Genomic DNA, 18,118 nt, shown 5'->3' with positions numbered 1-18,118 from the left:
CCTTGATTTTGCTAAATTTTGTGGAGGTAGTTGTATGTATGTAGGACAGAGGCAATTCACAATTGTAGCTGTTCTTTGACCCTCAGTTGTTGTAGTGGGGCAGCCTTAGCTGTCCGCTCAAAGTTATTTACATAACCTCACTTACCAAAGTTCCTGGCTAATCTCACCTGTATTTTCAAATTCATTTCCACATTATTCCTACATGAGAGATTGTGCTGAACCCATTTTAGAAATGAAGAACCAGAGGCAAACAAAATATCTTCCAAGTAATTGAAAAATAAGGGGGTAAATAAAATGATTTTCTATTTTGCTTTCTAGTTCAGGTCTCAGATTTCCCATTCCCCACTGTTCATCTTGATCCCCTCAGCTAGAGTATACAAGCACAAAATATATTTGTTTGCAAAAAGCTCTGAAAGAGGAAGTTAAATACAACCACTGTTTCTGCTTCTGTAGATCTAATTCTTTTCCCTTTTATCCAATCACAGTAAATCTAAAGGGAATTATTTGGAACTATTTCCCAGGCTGAAAAAATGCTATTTACACAGGAGAAAAAATGTGGCTAATAGAGTAAGGTGCTTATGGCCTACATTTTTTTAATGCATTGTACCATTTGTAGTTGGGAGAGCAAAGAGGAGTGGCCTGAAATCTAAGGGGTCCTGGACTTGGGTATTAGATATTTAGGCCAAATTTTGAGGGGTGTGTGTGTGTGTGTGTGTGTGTGTTGGGAAGGACAATGGAGATTTAAACAACATATTATGTCTTCCATGGTTGTTGAGATAGAACATTTTTGTTGTAGCTATATATAAGGGAGGAAGTTTGGGGAACTAGAGAGGGAAGATATTCCAAAACCAAGCTGGGGAAGGAATGCACAGTGTGGGAGGTGAGGTGTGGAGATGGAAAGAGTGATAGGTATTAAATAATAGGTATTGAAATGAAGAGATTGGAGAATGGAGGAGGGTGCTAGGCAAGCAGCATTCTGGGGCCAAACCCCTGAGAGGCAGTATTTTGAAATTTCTTCCATTTCTCAAAGTATTCTATTGATAATGTCAAGGCTTTCTCTCTGCCCAGCTTGAAAGAGAGCCCTCACCAGTCGGCCTGCCAAGGTTGGTGAACTGGGTTTCATGGTGCCATGTCCAGAGTTTGGTGCTAGGGCCCATTGAAGTTATAAAAACAAGAGAGACAGACCCTTCCCTGTGACACTTAGATGAGCTGTGAAGACAAATCAGAAATATATGGGGGAAAAGGTAAACTACTTCAGAAAGTTACATGGAAGAAGACCACCATGCAGTGAAGACATGTAGTTGAGGAGAGTTTAGAGAAAAACAGTATTAAGCCTGGATCCAGCTGAACAAGTGGCAGGCTCCTAGAACACTACTAACTTGCATTTGGCTAAGGGTTCCCTGAAAAGCATCTGGATTATCTTCCCTCCCTTAAAAGGGCTCCTCCCAAACTAAAGACTGCTGCTTCTCCAACAGGGCCCAGAGACAGGTTTTTGAAATGGATTAACTCTGCATCAACTTTTCCAGCCTGCTCAGTGGCTTCCAAGATCCCTGCTACCACTCCACTGGGATAGCAATGGCTTTAGGAAACTCTAAGTGGGACATGGACTAATGATACCAGTTTGGATTTTCAGGTTTTATTTACATTAATAATAAGCCCAGCTCACTTTCAGGCAGGATCCAGGAGCCTAAGCAGGGCCCAGGCTGCTGTTACAACTTTGTCATAATTCAGCATTGATTATGACAATCTCCATTGTGAGATCAGGATCAAACTATATACAACAAGAGGGGACAGGTACGCTGTGGGCAGCTGGAAGAGGGAGAGGTGCAGGGGAGGTGGTGGCACTACTGGCAACTTAGAGTAGCTCTACAGTAGCTGCTGCAGTCTTCTGTTGCTGGGACACACACACAGTCAATTTATCTGGCAAAAGGACTCTGGAACTGTTCATCAGCCTGCTCTTTTTTTCCAAGGTAGGCATTGAGAAGGCATCAAAATCAAAACTATAAAGGTAAGATTTGGGTACCTGCAGGCAGGTTTAACATAGACAAAGAAGGGGTAGAGACAGTTAGTTTAGAAAAGAATGCATCCTCTTGCCCTTGTGCCAAGTCTGTATATTTTTTCTACACATCAACATGGGATAACAAGGGCTGATATGAGTAGGTCTATTGAAGAATGGGTCCTATTTAAGGAGATGCAGTTATGGATCATTTCCACTAGAGGAAGAACTTCCCAGGGCCCAACTAAAGGATTAAAGCCAGGCAAGAATTGTCCTCAAAACCACTAATGAGACAGGAGCCTTACTCTCAGCAGAAAGGGATCTTAACAAGAGACAGTAGTTTGCAAGATATTTTTAGTACAGACATATGGCAGAGGTAATTCAGCAGCAGCTGAGGTGGGAAGTGGGGTGTTAGGAGAGAAAGAGCATTAGTGTTAGAGTGTCCCCAAATAGGGGTCTCAGATCATCATTTTTCTCCCCTGCCCTTTTTCACGTACCCCAGATATCACATGCGTTTGTCCCTTTAGCTTTAAGGCCTCTATATTAGGCATAAAGCAAGGAGTCAGAGCTCAAGACACACCAGAACTCTGTCTTGTGATTAAGAGGCCAGTGTACAGCTCAGCAAAGTCTTTGCTCATAATTAGACACTTGTTTCTGTGAAAGTGGCCCAGGCACCTCTATTGTCATGACAACGTACCCAGCACTATTGTCTGGGAAATAAGGGTAAACTGCCTCCATTGTCATGACTACAAGATCCCTGCTCAATTTCCCCAGGTGATCACTCTATTATAGAAGAAATGGGGTGAACAAATAAGAGTGAGGGAGAACAAGTCACACCCAACACCTCTGATGCGCTCAATGAATATCAAGGCAAAGAAATCCAACAGTTGGAAGAGGAAAAGGATGGTTTTTCAATTCCAGCTTAGCTATGGGGACCCTTTTACAAGGCTCCCCTATAAAGAGACCAATGCTGACTCTTGAATTCTTAATCAGTATATGACAACCTGGGGTACCTTTCTCCTGGGTAGGGGGAGAACCAGGAGCAACCACCACTAATTCTCAAAGCAATCTCATATTGACTAACAAGATAATGTTCTAATGGTGGCTAACATTTTTTTTTCAGTTCTTATGTACCAGGCTCTGTGCCCATGCTCTAAAGGCCTAGTAGACTTCCCTGTATGGATTAGGGTTCCAATGACAGATTAAGAAAATGGAATAAAAGGGGTTAAAGTACTTATCTGTGACCATCCTGGGACTAGAATCCAGGGTTACTGATTGCCTGTCAAGTGGTTGCAACTCTAGGTTTAACCTTGATTTGTGGCAAGACTGGCAGGGAGAAAGGAGTCCTGAAGAGGAAGGAAGTGGTCCCCTCTTCAGTTATACACACCACGTGCTGGTGCCTCTGCTTTGAATTCCTTATGCTGACAGGAAACAAAATTCACAGCAGGATACTCCAGCAGGGCAGCAAACATGAAAAGCAGGTACACAGCCATTCAGATGTCGATTGCCTTCACGTAGGATACCTGCAATATCTATCAAAAGAGCAGTTAACCTTCCTGGAGTCCTCCCATGGCCTATCCAGTGAGTTGTCAACACTTATCAACTGCCTGTTCTTCAATTTCATCCTGAATTTCTTTCTTTTTTTTTTAAAGAAGCTTTCCATGATATTTCCAATTGTCTGAAGTCCCATGTCAAAGAGATAATCTTTCATCTCTTTGCACTGTCCACCCTCCACTTCCATCTGCTTTTCCTCCCTACAGTTCTTTTTCTTTCTTTCTTTTTTTCTTTTGTACTTTTGCTTCTGACTCTGCTTCTTATTATTCTTTTCATTCTTATCTTCTTCTGATTCTTTTCTCCAATGAATATCACTGAATGTGAACTCAGCATCTGTTGGCCCTGTTAATCTCCTAGGGTTCTCACAGCCATGGTGGTAATTGTGTTACAGAACACAACAAGGGGGTCCTGGGATGATATACTATTATTGAAAGAAGGCCCCGGGTCCATTATGTCCGCTGCCCTAGGAAAGACGTCTCTCAATGCCAGAGATTTGTGAAAAGAAAGGAAATGTTTATTTAATGCTATACTGACTTAAAGTAGTGACCTAATGTCTTTATCAAAAAAAAAAAAATCCTAAAGTCCCTAAAAACACCCACAAACACACAGTCCTTCCTTCCTTCCCCCTTTGCCCAGTCCAGAGTACCATATCTCAAGAAAGGAAATAGAAGTCCATGGCTTAGGCAGCCCTCTGGTTCTTCCCAGTTAGTACTCCATCTTGACTGGGAGACCTCCCTGGGTTCCCGGCACCCTCAGCTGAGTCGCCGGGATCTCTGCTAAAACCAGGTGGTGGTTCCCCCTTCTAAAGCTGTGGGGGTCCCCACTCTGCCAGGCCGCGTGGTTCCCTCTCTCTGGGATGCGGGAGTCTCCACTCTGCTAAAGACGCGTGGTTCTCTCCCTCAGGGCTGCCGTGTGGTTCTCCCTCTCTCAGGGCTGCAGGAGTCTCCACTCCATCAAGTCCGCGTGGTTCTCCTCCTCAATGGCCGCCAAATCTGGGTTTTAAATCCCCGCGGCCAATCTTCCTCTGCAGCCCCATTTCTGACTCCTCCCATACTCGGCTTCACATGCCGGAACTCGTATCCTTCCAGCTTTACTGGGCTGCCATCATGAGTCTGGGCAGGCGTGGCCCCATGTCCTGGAGCCAATCCTCTCTGAGCTCCCATGCAGGCGCTGTAACTCAGGGGACCCGCCTCCCACCCAGTTACATCTGGGTGGGGAAGTTACTTCCATTCCCCTGGCTTAGAGCTGATCACAGCTACTTAACATATCTATGCAACCAGCCAAAGGTTATAGATATGCCAAACGACCACACCAGAGTTTAGCTGCAAGGCTGTTGCTATGCTAAACAGCTCTCAATGGCCCTGCTCCATTTGTCCCTTCCCCCAACCCACACCCTGGGCGGGGGGTGGGGGGGTGGAGACATCCCAAAATCTCCTGGACACCTTAAGTTCTGGACCCCATTTCAAATGCCTATTTGGGCCCCCCCCTCTTGGTACCCTGTAACAATTGGACAGGGTTTGTTATGCCCATATGAGACACATGAGGACACCTGAAGCCTAGAGAGAAAGTCTTAGGCAAGATTACCCAGTGAGAAGATGTAATCTTGGGATTGGGGGTTCTGAGCTGCAGTCTCAACATCAGACTAGGAGTTTCTTCCTTTCCCTCCTCCATCCCTATGCTTCCCTTGACCCATGGTTTTTCCTGCTGCTCTTTTTGAGAGGCCTTGCTGAAGAACTGAGCTTCATGGTGAGCTGGGCCTCATCTCCCACAATGGAGAGCAGAACAGAGAAGGGATCCCAAGGGAGTGTTACCCACCCCTGGCTATGGAAACTTCTCTAATTTCTAGGTACCCTTGGTATGACCTATCTAGTCCCTATTGCTATCCTCTCACTACCTGCCTTGGCAGCCCTTAAGTACTTTTCTCTCTCATTTTCCTTGTGAATATTGGACACTCACTTCTCCTGGAACAGGGTTGTGGCTGGGTGGAGCCAAGAGAGGGTTTAGAACTCAGGTTTATGAAGTCCTTTAACCTCCTTAACTAGATCGACTCCCTACATAGTTTTAAGTTGCTAAATTCACCCTAGAGGGCTCCCCAGCAGGAGCAGAATTGATGACAGACAACCTGTTTCACAAGCTTTTGCTATGTTGGACAGTAAAGATGCTGCAGACTTCAGGTAAGGAGCAATTCTCACTGGATAAACCTTCCCCCTCCGTGGTTCTTACCCTAGGAAAACCCCTCCCCCCAAGGGCATTTGGCAATATTTGGAGACAATTTTGTTTGCACAATTTTTGGGGGTGGTGGTGGCTACTAGTATCTAGTGAGAAGAAGCCAGGGACACTGCTAAACATCCTACAATGCACAGGACCCACCCCTAACCCCCATCCCTTCTCACACACACAACAGGAATTATCAGGCCCAAAATGGCAACAGTGCTAAGGTGGATGAAACCCTGCACTCTGTTTTAGGGGAATTCCACTGAGGTGGGTGGTGGTGATGGGTTGCTATGCAACCCTGATTAAGCATCCTTTGGTGTTTCCATTTTGCCACCTACTAAGAGGGCATCCTATTTCATTCACCATCTCCCAGTCCCACTGTGTCCCCAGGGATGTCTAGTAACTTCTACAAAGTTTAACAATGAGGTAATGACAAGGGAGGTCCATAAAGGGCTTTGGTCCATCAAAAGAAAAGTACACCATAAGCAGCAGGAAGAAAGTCTTGTTAACAATGAGTGTGTTAATAATAAATCCAATATCTCTGGATTCCATCCATTCAACTATCCTAACCCATCTGAAGGACTGCAACAGTTTCCTAAGTGGTCTCCCTGTATCTATACTTGACACCTCCAATCTGTTCTCAAAATGGTAGTCAGAGTTTTGTTTTCAAAATGTAAATGTGATCATACCACTCCCCTGCTACCAAGCCTTTATTGGTTCTCCAGTAGTACCCTTATAGTACAGTCTATACCCCCCTTAGCATGCCTACTCCTTCAGCCTCATCCCACCTACCACCCTTTGCAATCTATGACCCTGCCATGATGAACTATTATTTCAGTAGTCTCCTAAGGAGATAATCTCTCTGTGTCTCTCTCCTTTACCTATATAACTTTTACTGTTCACTTTGGATATCACATCCTCTAGGAAGCCTTCCATAATCATTCTAGCCTGGGTTTGTTGCCTCTGTTATATGTGCCCAGGTTACCTGCAATTTCTTAGTATCCATCAAATACAATTGGCCATTTTCTTCACTAGACTGTGAGTGCTTGGATGGTAGGGATGGTTCCTATTGTGTCCACTGTTAAATCCCCAGTGCCTAGCTGAGCACCTGGCACATAGTAAATATTTTTTTGAATGGATGGATGTTTGGATGAATGAATGCGTGAGTGGATGGATGGATGGCTTAGCAATGTATCTGTCTCTTCTGGCTTCTGTTTCCTCTTTTTGCCCTCCTCACTACTACTAAGAACTATGGAACATTTAGATTGCAGTATCTCAAGAGAAACAACAGATTAGGTCTAATCTATCAGTCTCTGGTAGAAAGTTCCATTTAGTTCTTCCATTTTGCACAGAGCCACCTGCAGTTGTATAGATCAAGAATGGCAGAGAGACAGAGATCATTGCATTTGGACGACCCCATAATGGCAAAGAAAAAGGTGTAATTTATTGAACCTCTGCCTTATTAGTGTATATTTACAACAATTCCATGTTTTTGCTAGTATAAACAGTGACACAGCAGACTTTTTGGGGTCTAAAGTCAATATGATACTTTAGAATATTTTATTTTAATAAATTTCAAGGAGTGGGGATACCTGGATCAGCAGGGTTATATTTTATTGAGTTGTATACTTGAAACCTATATGGTTTTGTGAACCAATGTCACTTCAATGCATTTAATTTAAAAAACTCTCAAAACATGCCCCCCTGTACCACCTTTATCAGAATCCTCAATATGGTTGTTCAAATGCAGATCAGAATCTCTGAGAGGGAGAGCCCAGTAATCAACATTTTAATAGGCTCCCAGGGGACTATATATATATTGCCAGGGTTTCTTTCCCCGGTGAAGGTTATACCAATTTCCACTCCCACCAGCGTTTTTTAAATTCAATGGTCCATTCTCCTCGCTCCCCGTACCCCCACATACATAATCACACATACTCATAGGGTGGCACCTAAAGCACATTAGCACACCATAGGAGGTACCTAGGATATCCCCTCTTCATCCTGTGTCCTCTATCTCAGGATCATAACTCTTGGCTGCCAAATTGCCAGTGTAAATGAGGCAGTATCAGGGTACAGATGTTCTGGGCAGCCCCCTTTTACTTCCTGGCCCATATTTCACACCTGGGAAGACAAACCATTTCACAAGAGTTCGGCAGCAGTGGCAGCAGTAGGAGGTGTGGACAAGAAGTCACCAGTGCCCTGAGGCCTATTCCCTTCTGGTTCAGTGCAGCCATTGACTTCTCCCAGATGTAGATTCCCTACCTTCCCACAAAGTTGGCCCCAAGACAGGTGGAACATTCCTTTTACTCAGTGGCACAGGCCCATTTATTCTGCAGCATGTGACAGGGACAAGAATACAGGCTTTGGAATTAGACCAATCTGAATTTGAATTCTAAATCAGCCATTTAGAACCTCAGTTTTCCTTTTCTGGAAAATGGGACTGATAACCCCTACCATAATGAGATGAGGAATATGAACCACTTAACACCACATCTGGCACACAGAGGCTTGCTGCTTGCCCCCTACTCTCTCATATGGAGGTCCTCCTATGACTCAAAGAGAATAAAGACCCTGGGTTTTTACCTGTGTTGTGTAGTACTTGGTAAAATAGCCTAGATCCTTTTCATCTCACAAGATAAACTGGTGTAGAGTCAGCCCCTCAGCCACTTGTACAGTGGGATCATCTTCCAGCCACTCAAACATGAGGTCATTTATGGTATAGCCAACTGAAAGTGACAGAGATGGCAGAAGGCTACAGAGTGTGAGTGTTGGATAGAGGTAGGGTGAGGGTTAGAACTGGCAGAAAGAACAGATGAGTAAGACCTGGGTTTTAAGAGCTCCCTGCTCATCTTGGAAAGGGAAACATTCCTGAAGAGGGTACTTGGTCAATTGTCTCACAGGCCCACCATAAATGGGCAAATCAGAAAGATTTCCAGACTCCTTTCCTACCTCGTTTTGAAACTTTAGAGAGACCCAAAGACAAATTATTCTGGCAGACTAGAAAGGTCAAAAAGGTTGAAAAGATGTCAAGGAACCCAGCTGGGGACCTCCTGCCATATTTCAAATCCAGGAGAGTAAGCATGTGTACCAAGCACATGTCTAAAGCTGAGCCAACCTTAGAACCAGGGCTTCTGCTAACTCACCCTAGGGAGGAGCTATTTATACCATGCTAGTCATGTGTGGGATAATGTGTATACCACAGACTCATAGCCAGGACCCTGAACTGGGGAAAATTGAGAGCTAACACCTGAACATGTCAGGTTGCTCACAGAGAGCTAGAAGTTTGTGAGGGCTCCTACCACATCTATGACCATATTCACACCTGTCAGGTAGAAATGGGAGCAGAAACACAAAGGCTCACAGATGTTCAGAGTAGAGCTAGAGTAGCAGTATGACATTGGGCAAATCACTTCCTCTTCTGTAAAATGCTCCACCTACTTTTAAAAGTTGTTATAAGAGGGTAATAAGAACCTGGTCATGAAAATGGCTTATGAACTGTAGAGAGCTGACTGTATATGGTACATTCTAGCAATCAAAAGTATTACATGTTGGAAACAGCTTAGTGAGCCTTCTTCTCTAAAGACCAAGTGGATGTCTCCTGATCTCACCGTGTTACCACACTCAGGAGATGGCAAAGGGGTGGACATAAGTGATGACTCAACCTTGTCATCCTTTCACTTCTCTGCACTTGGTGCAGCCCCTGTAGGCTGGAATCTTTGCCATAGAATAACCCTGGGCTGATTTAGCCACTCTGGGCACTGATCTATGTCTAAAACTGTCCTTGTCCACCTCTCTACAAGTTATCTGTGTTCATGAGGAATCAAGGTTCAAAGAGTACTCCATCCCTGCTAACTCTGGCGGTTTTATGGTCATCTTGAATGTCTTAACTCAGGGGAAGTTGAGGTAGAAACACTTAAAGCACTGTGAGAGGGAACACATGTTTGGGCAGAGGAAGTGTCCCTAAAATGACCCCCCGCACACAACCAGCACAATCAAATTTGTGTAAGGCAGGGGTCTTCCCATTCTCCAGCCCCTGGAACAGCCAGGTCAGCAAATTGTGTGGGGATGGGAAAATAACACTGTGTTGGGTATTAGCAAGTGCTGGCTTTTAGTTTCATTCGTGCCAAGGAATGTGAGTGCTTAGTGATATCCCTTCCTGGTCTGGGATGCCCTTTTCCTGTCTGGAATATCTCAGAATGGAGCTAACTAGTTGGGATACCAGGCCTTATTCCATGACTCTCTAGGGACACTTACAACTCTCCAGCTGCATCATTCAGGTCTGGATGTCTTTGGGGGAAGTTCTTGAGGTCCATTCCACAAGACAAAAGGAGGGTCAGTCTAGCAGGGACAGTAAGAAAGAAGTGGCATTGGTTTATTGGAGCCAAGCATAACACAGGGGCCCTCCTTTGTCACGTCAGCTTCCCCTTGGCTTCTTCCCCTTGACCCAAACTCTCCCAGCAGGCGCACCTGGTGCTGTAGAGCACATTACCTTTTTGAAGATGTGTAGTAACTTGTCATTGGCAGACACCTCATGGAAGTTGGCCTCTTTCTCATTGGCAAAGAACAGGTTGGGTTTCCAGATAGTCTAGCATGGAAGGGTTAAGTTCTAGTGAATCATCAGGGTATTGTCTGTAGGCCAGGCATAGGTCATTCCACTGCTTCCCCAAGAAGACATTCACCTGGTAGTCTTACAAGGATGCAGAGATGGGCCCAACAGTGACAGTGGTATTCCAGGGGCCCAGCCAGCCTTACATGGATAGGAGGGTCATGAGGTAGAAATGCTGGGAGCACATCTCAGAGGTAATGGGCATTTTCCATGGAAGAAGCAGCCAAACTGGGCTGATATGGAAAAGATAGGAAGGGAAAAGACATTTATTGAGCACTTACTATGCATAGGCTGTCTTCTAAGTGCTTTCTTTATGAGCTTCATCTCATTTAAATCTCACACCCACCATGTGAGGAGGGTGCTGTTATGACCCTAATTTTCCAGATGAGGAAATGGAGACAAAAAGAGACCTGCCTAGGGTCACACAGCTATTCAGTGGTAGAGTCAGGGTTTGAACACAGGTTTTCTGATTCCAAAGCCTCCCAGGCTACCTCCTAGGCTGGACCATATACTGCTTAGGCTAGTCTGCCATTAGCACTGAAACCATGGGCTGGGAAAAGTGTTCCTCCCAGTGACCAGTTTCACACATAACATGGACTTAGCCATGACCATGAAACCAGGAGAAGACAGCAGAAGGAGAAAATGCTTGCTATCTGGAGGGCTTCACCCATTCACACTAGAGTAGAAGTGGGGAACAGAGAGACCTTACCACGGAAGTCTTAAGTGATAGAGCTGAAACTGTTGAGGAAGATATTGCAGGTCACGTTTATGGGTGGTCCTAAAGGTAAATAGTAAAGCACAGCCATATTGTCAGGGCATTCCAGGTGGCTGGGAACAGGTTCCAGGACTCCCTCCTTGAGCTTGAGGCCAGAGAACTGCTGGGAAAGGGCAGTGCCAGCTACACAGGCCATGGGCAATGGGGAGTAGAGGCTCCTTCTGAGCTGAAAGACTTAGCCTTGCATCTCCAACTTCCTGCCTTTGGGGCAGGCAATAGGAGCTAGATCAGCAGTGTGTCTCCAGAAAGTTGTGGGGGGAGGAGTTTGTAAGATGATTGCTTCTTACCTTTAAAATTGGGGCAAATCCTGGCATCATATCCAAATGTCTGCCCCATAAGTTTGTCAAGGAAATCAGAGGACAACATGGGCTGGGAACACTTTGTCCCAGACTTGATTTCCTCTTTTGCCAAGACAACCCTGGACAGGAGAGATTTTAAAAAGTCTAAAGCCAATTGTATTCTACCTTTATCACAGAACTTTTCTTTCTCTGTCCCTAACCATGTCTGGCTGGTCTCCCCATCATGCAGGAGGATGGGACAAGGTGAGTCCCTGGGTGTCAATTTGCAAAATGAGAACAGAAACAGCCATAAACCAACATGGCAGATTATCAATTAGTCCTAGAAAATGGCTTTCATTTATATTACATCCTTTTTTCCTCACCATTCTCAGTGTGATGGGGGTGAGGACTATTATTTCCATTTTACAGATGAGAAAACTGGGGCTTACAAAGGGGGAGGGAGTTGTGTGATTGCAAATTGCTGCAGCTGCTATGGAAAACAGTATGGAATTTTCTCAAAAACTTAAAAGTACAACTACTACATGATCCTCCAATTCCACTTCTGGGTATCTATCAAATGAAAACAAACACTAATTTGAAAAGATGTATTCACCCCTATGTTCATTGCAGCATTATTTACAATAGCCAAGATATGGAAGCAACCTAAGTATATATTGAAAAATGAATGAATAAAGGACATGTGGTAGATACATATGGTGAAATATTATGGAGCAATAAAAAAGGAATGTAATCTTGCCATCTGAGACAATATTGATGGACCTAGAGGGGATTGTGCTAAGTGAAATAATCCAGTCAGATTAAGCAAATACTGTATAATCTCACTTATGCATGGAATCTAAAACAAACAAAGTGAAAGAGGAATGACTTGCTCAAAGTCTCAGAGATGATGAGTGACAGGATCAGGACACAAACACAAGACTGAGGCCTCATGCAGTGTTCTCATTCTCAAGGTGCCTTGAATGTATTCAAAGAAAAGTGACCACACACTGGAAATGATGTAGCTATGGGAACGTTTTGCCTATCTGGCCTAGCCAAGGATTGGAGGGGCTCAAGAATAATTGCATCCCTGAGAGTTGGTTTCAGTTGTTTGGCCTTCATGCTGAGCCACTCAGGGTCTAGGACCTAGCTTCTGGAGAGGGGGGGCTTGGCTTCTGGCATTTGATCTAGCAGGAAGCTGTTTTAAGCTGGACCATAGTTCAGGGTTATGGCAACTCCAGATAGGTGAACATGTTTTGGCAGCAAAGTAGGTGAGAAAGCAGGGCTCTAGGAGCATGGAAAAGCCTCCCAGTAGTATGGCCATGCTGAGAAGGTCAACTTCCATCTTTTCCTCTTAACAGGTTGATTTTAAGTAAGGAGCCAGTGTGTTTTGGCCTACGCTAGAAGCCATCTCTTTTTTCCTTTGGCAAGTTTCCCCTTTAAGAGCAGCAAAGCTATTTCCACATAACTGCTTGTCTGCTTACTATCGAACAGCAAGAGAAGGGATCAGGAGCTCAACAAAGCCTTGAGGGCAGAGGTGGGGCTCAAGGCCTGAGCCCAGGCTGAACTCCTGGCTGGGTACTGTGACTCCTGCTTTCCTGCCATCACCACTGCTCCAGGTCTAGAGCTAGTTCCTGCACTGCTGCACTGTGAGGCTGAAGGCAGGGTGACTGCTGTCCTTTGGGGTCTGAGTCTCCTTTGAGCTAGTGGGCTCCTCTTTCCGAGTAAATCTATGCACCCACCAGTGATGGATACAATATTAAATATAGCTAAGGCACCATGCTAAATGCTTTACTCACTGGATCTAGTTTAGTTCCCATATCAATCGTCTCAATAAGTGCTATTATTATCTTTTTATATAGATGAGGAGATTAAGGATCAGCAAAGTGAAACAACATGTTCACCTTGGTCACCAATGATCAGAGAGCTAAGCTAGGACTTCCGGCCAAGATGGAGGCATAAGTAGACACACTGTGTCTCCTTGCACAACCAAAAGAAGGACAACAACAAAGTCAAAAACAAAAAACAACCAGAACTGACAGAAAATTTAACTGACAACCAAGGAGTCAAAGAAGAAATATTCATCCAGACCTGTAGGAGGGGCAGAGATGGGCAGCTGGGCAGAGAGGAGTCTTGGCAAGGCAGTAGCTGGAGGACCGGTTGAGGTGGCAGCTAGTGGACAGGGCAGTCACATATTTGCATGCAGATAAACCAGGAGGAACAACTGGGGAGCAAGACAGACTGTGCAACCCAGGGTTCCGGCATAGGGAAATAAAGCCTCAAAACCTCTGACTGAAAAAACCTGTGAGGGTTGAGGCAGCAAGAGAAACTCCCAGCCTCACAGGAGAGTTCAATGGAGAGACCCACAGGGTCCTAGAATGTACACAGACCCACCCACCTGGGAATCAGCACCAGAAGGGCCCAATTTGCTTGTGGGTAGCGAGGGAAGTGACTGAAAACTTGCAGAGAGCAGACCAAGCAGCACTGTTCCCTCTAAAACCCCTGTCTCACATACAGCATATCAACACAGCAACCTGGGTTGTCCCACCCTGGTGAAAACCTAAGTCTCTGCTCCTTACTACATAACAGGCGCTCCAAGACAAAAAAAAAAATGGTCTAAATGAAAGAACAGATCAAAGGTCCAGAAAAAATACTACTAAGCGACGAAGAGATAGCCAACGTGTCAGATGCACAGTTCAAAACACTGGTAATCAGGGAGCTCACACAATTGGTTGAATATGGTCACAAATTAAAGGGAAAATGACAGCTATGAAAAGTGAAATAAAGGAAAATGTACAGGGAACCAACAGTGATGGGAAGGAAACTAGGACTCAGATCAATGGTTTGGAGCAGAAGGAAGAAAGAAACATTCAACCAGAACAGAATGAAGAAGAACTCAGAAAAATGAGAAGAGGCTTAAGAACCTCTGGCACAATGTTAAATATTCCAACATCTGAATCATAGGGGTGCCAGAAGAAGAGGAAGAACAAGAAATTGAAAACTTATTTGAAAAAATAATGAAGGAGAACTTCTCTAATTTGGTAAAGGAAATAGACTTTCAGAAAATGCAGGAAGCTCAGAGAGTCCCAAAGAAGTTGCACCCAAGGAAGTACACACCAAGGCACATCATAATTACATTACCTAAGATTAAAGATAAAGAGAGAATCTTAAAAGCAGCAAGAGAAAAGGAGACAGTTACCTGCAAAGGAGTTCCCATAAGACTATCAACTGATTTCTAAAAAGAAACGTTGCAGGCAAGAAGGGGCTGGAAAGAAGCATTTGAAGTCATGAAAGGCAAGGACTCCCATCTAAGATGACTCTATCCAGCAAAGCTATCATTTTGAAAGAGAGGGCAGATAAACTGCTTCCCAGTAAGGTCAAATTAAAGGAGTTCATCATCACCAAGCCCTTATTATATGAAATGTTAAAGGGACTTATCTAAGAAAAAGAAGATAAAAAATATGAACAGTAAAATGACAACAAACTCACAGCTATTAACAACCTAAAATAAAAATAAAGGCAAACTAAGCAAACAGCTAGAACAGGAACAGAATCACAGAAATGGAGATCAAATGGAGGGATATCAGCGGGCGAGTGGGACAGGGAGAGAGGGGTAAAAGATACAGAGAATAAGTAGCATAAATGGTAGGTAGAAAATACACAGGGGGAGGTTAAGAATAGTATAGAAAATGTAGAAGCCAAAGAACTTATATGTACAACCCATGGACTTGAACTAAAGGGGGGGAATGCAGGTTGGAGGGGGGCTGTGCAGGGTGGAGGGGAATAAAGGGGGAAAATGGGATAATTGTAATAGCATAATCAATGAAATATATTTAAAGAAAAGACAGGTGACAGTGAATATTGGGGGGGGAGTGTTTGTCTTCATTGGAGAGAGATGGAGATGAAACAGTGAGATAATAGGTTTCATTCCTTACATTTGTAAGTTTAAAATTAAGTAAATGTCAATATGTTTGAAAGCATAGCAAGTCACACATTTTTTGTCACATGGGTGTCGATTGCTGCCAATCTTTCCCAAAGCAGTTTAGTCACATATGCTAAGACTTGCTATTGTTCTCTTCTCTCAGAAGAAAGTGTGGGAGGTGAGGTTTGTTACCTCACTGTTTTATTTGCCTTTCTTCCTAGTGAAGATAAATATTTTCCATAATGTTTGTTGTCACTTGTCTTCATTTTTGAATAGTCAGCTTATGTACCACTATGCTGTATACTTGAAACTAAACAAAATAACACTGAATGTAAACTGATTGAAAAAATAAAAATAACAAAAATTTTAAAAAGAGCTAAGCTAGTAAAGGTAAAGTCAAGATTCAAACACAGAGCTATTGACTTCAAAACTAAGTCCATCTATAATACCATAATACCATTATGCAAGCAGGCCAGGGTGGTTTGCCAAAAAACCAGAGTAAGGAAAGATCAGCTACACCTTGACCTCCTAAAGTCCTGCCTCCTTGAATCTCTTAAGTGGGAGGAAGCTATTACCCTGGCACGGAGGCCACCTTGGCCCCAATCAGGGGCTGCCAGAGCAGGTGGCCTACGGAGACTGAAAATCTGAGGAGGCTAGTGGTAGTGCTGGAGCAAGAAGTCCATGGCTTCTCCACAAGGTGTCCATACCAACCACGTGCTACTTTTGGCCATGGGCCACCTGCCTTTTGGCAAGCCACATTGCCCCACACATGGAGCAGCCAGATCCTTGCCCTTCTTCTCAACCCCACTCTCATGTCACTTCTCCTGCTAGCCCCATCCCCAGGACCCTGGCACAGGTTGTGGGCTTAGCTGATTTGGGCTCCAACCCCTTTATTTTGGGGCTACCTTGTCTGTAAACCTGAGAGCAGTGTCACTGTGAGATTTTCACTCTAGAAATTCCTAAATGCTGGCAGACAGGGGAGGTTGCAATGCAGTGGGGTAAGAAGAGAAGTCTGATCTGCTCCTGGGTACCTGAGTTACTTTGGACAGATCACATTCCCTTTCTAGGCCTTAGTTTCCATTTGTACAGTAAAGGACTTAGACTCAGGACTTTCTAAGGGGCTGCCTTGCTTTAATTGCCCAAGTGGGAATACTGCTGCTGAAGCTTGGGCCTTGAGACAACCTCCCCTCCAGGAGGTCCAACAAGGCCCAGCTGGGGCCCCCTTTGCCTGCATCCTCCTATTAACTCCAGCTGAACTGCCATTCCACTTTGGGTTCCTTTTTACTCTTCAGAGGTTTACCAGCTCCCACATACCACATCCCTGTCTGCCAGCCAGCCAATGTGTGTGCAAGCAGTAATGCAGGAGACTCCTCAGTGGCAAGCAGTCCTGGTGTGCTCCTTGAATTAAGAGGAGGGGAATGGTACTGCAGTGACCCTCACCCTCCTTCCAGTTTGGGAGGCACTGTTCTTATAACGAGTTCAGCCCAAGCTGCAGCCATCTTTCCTGCTCAGCACACCCTGTCCATCTAGACTGGTTCCTGGTTTAATAAGAAAGGGACCACAAAGCATGTCTTGTGCCCAAGGCCAGGAAATGACTGCCAGTTAGTGCCCATTCAGAGACCCTGTGCAGCTATGTACACACAGGCAGGATAACTGCAGAGAGCCAAAATTTGGTCAGGCCAGATTCATTCTGATGTGGTTTGGGGCAAACCCTGATACTCAAAGCCTCTTGGTTGGGCAGCTGGCAGATGTTGGTGTCATTTTTAAAGATCTGAGCAGTCTGTGGCCAAACTGGTAGGGGGATAGAATTGGATGGCCTCTGTTCTGGGGCTTAGCTACCTAGCACTTCCCCAGGCCCAGAAAGATCCCACCCATGCAAAAGTCTTCCCACTAGCTCCAGGGCCTTGACCCATTTCATGTAAAGCTCCTGGGGCCTGAATGAAGGAAGGGGTGTCATACCCTGAAGCCCTCCAGAAGTTTTTTTTTTTTTTTTTTTTTTTTTTTTTTTTGCAAAATTAGAAGAAACTGTGCCAGATGCCCCTGCTACTCCCTGCCAGAGTTTGCATACATGCAACTCCTTTTCACCTTGCCTCAGCTCACCTGAGGAGAACCTGCCCTGGCAGGGTCCAAAGAAGAAAGGAGAAGGTTGCAGGAACTTGAGTTGTCATTCTGTGTACCCTGGATCCCTTTCTCAGCCTGGCTGAGGTGAGGGGATATCCTGTGGTGTCTGCTGAAAGTACAGATCCTTCCTCCAACTTGTTCAGCTCACAAGAAGCCAGTAGAATCAGGCTAGGAGTTCTCTCTCTCCCTCCCTGCCCCACCCTCTCACCCTCTCTCATTTACTCTCTTCTCTTTTGCCTTGCTATTACCAGTCAGGAGCCAGAACTCTTCCCCTAGAAATGATACTGACACAGACAACTCTGTTGTCTTCTGCTCTGGTTTGCCTGGACTCAGGGAGTGCCTCAGCCTGCCCATGATGGGAGCTGGAAGAGATTCTCTTTAGGTAGCAACCAGTCACCAAAACCTGGAGAGCCTTGGAGGGGAGGGAGGAGGGAGACAGGAAGGAGGGAGACTGGGAGGAAGTTTTCTTCCTTCCCACCTCCACCCAGATGCACCCTCCAAAAGCAGCAATTTAAAGGCACACTTGCCGGCAGCTGGAGTGGGTTTTGGAGCTCATCAATGTACTAGAGAGGGGCTGGGGCTGATGATGCCACCCAGAGGAGACTTGAGGTGTTCTGTCCAGCTTCTAACTCTCCACCTGGAGGAGTGTGTG

The 18,118-nt window shown here is 45.0% G+C and overlaps 2 protein-coding genes across 2 annotated transcripts; one reads left to right on the top strand and one right to left on the bottom strand.

The window, feature by feature from the left end:
- The first annotated feature begins 2,793 nt into the window (after positions 1 to 2,793).
- TMEM31 (transmembrane protein 31) lies at positions 2,794 to 3,905 on the top strand. Its single transcript, XM_028523117.2, is given in 2 exon segments — positions 2,794 to 2,882; positions 3,425 to 3,905. Coding segments are annotated over 2 exon segments (507 nt in total). The 3' UTR covers positions 3,843 to 3,905.
- Positions 3,906 to 8,012: 4,107 nt separating this feature from the next.
- Positions 8,013 to 17,513, bottom strand: LOC114504881. Its single transcript, XM_028522720.2, is given in 9 exon segments — positions 8,013 to 8,493; positions 10,022 to 10,055; positions 10,057 to 10,105; positions 10,235 to 10,259; positions 10,262 to 10,350; positions 10,352 to 10,454; positions 11,083 to 11,151; positions 11,436 to 11,566; positions 17,446 to 17,513. Coding segments are annotated over 9 exon segments (741 nt in total). The 3' UTR covers positions 8,013 to 8,320.
- Positions 17,514 to 18,118: the final 605 nt, after the last annotated feature.

The sequence above is a fragment of the Phyllostomus discolor genome, chromosome X (assembly GCF_004126475.2).
Source record: "Phyllostomus discolor isolate MPI-MPIP mPhyDis1 chromosome X, mPhyDis1.pri.v3, whole genome shotgun sequence".
Classification (NCBI taxonomy): Eukaryota; Metazoa; Chordata; class Mammalia; order Chiroptera; family Phyllostomidae; genus Phyllostomus; species Phyllostomus discolor.
The sequence above is the reverse complement of the archived record's forward strand: the minus strand, read 5'-3'. Positions and strand labels throughout refer to the sequence as shown.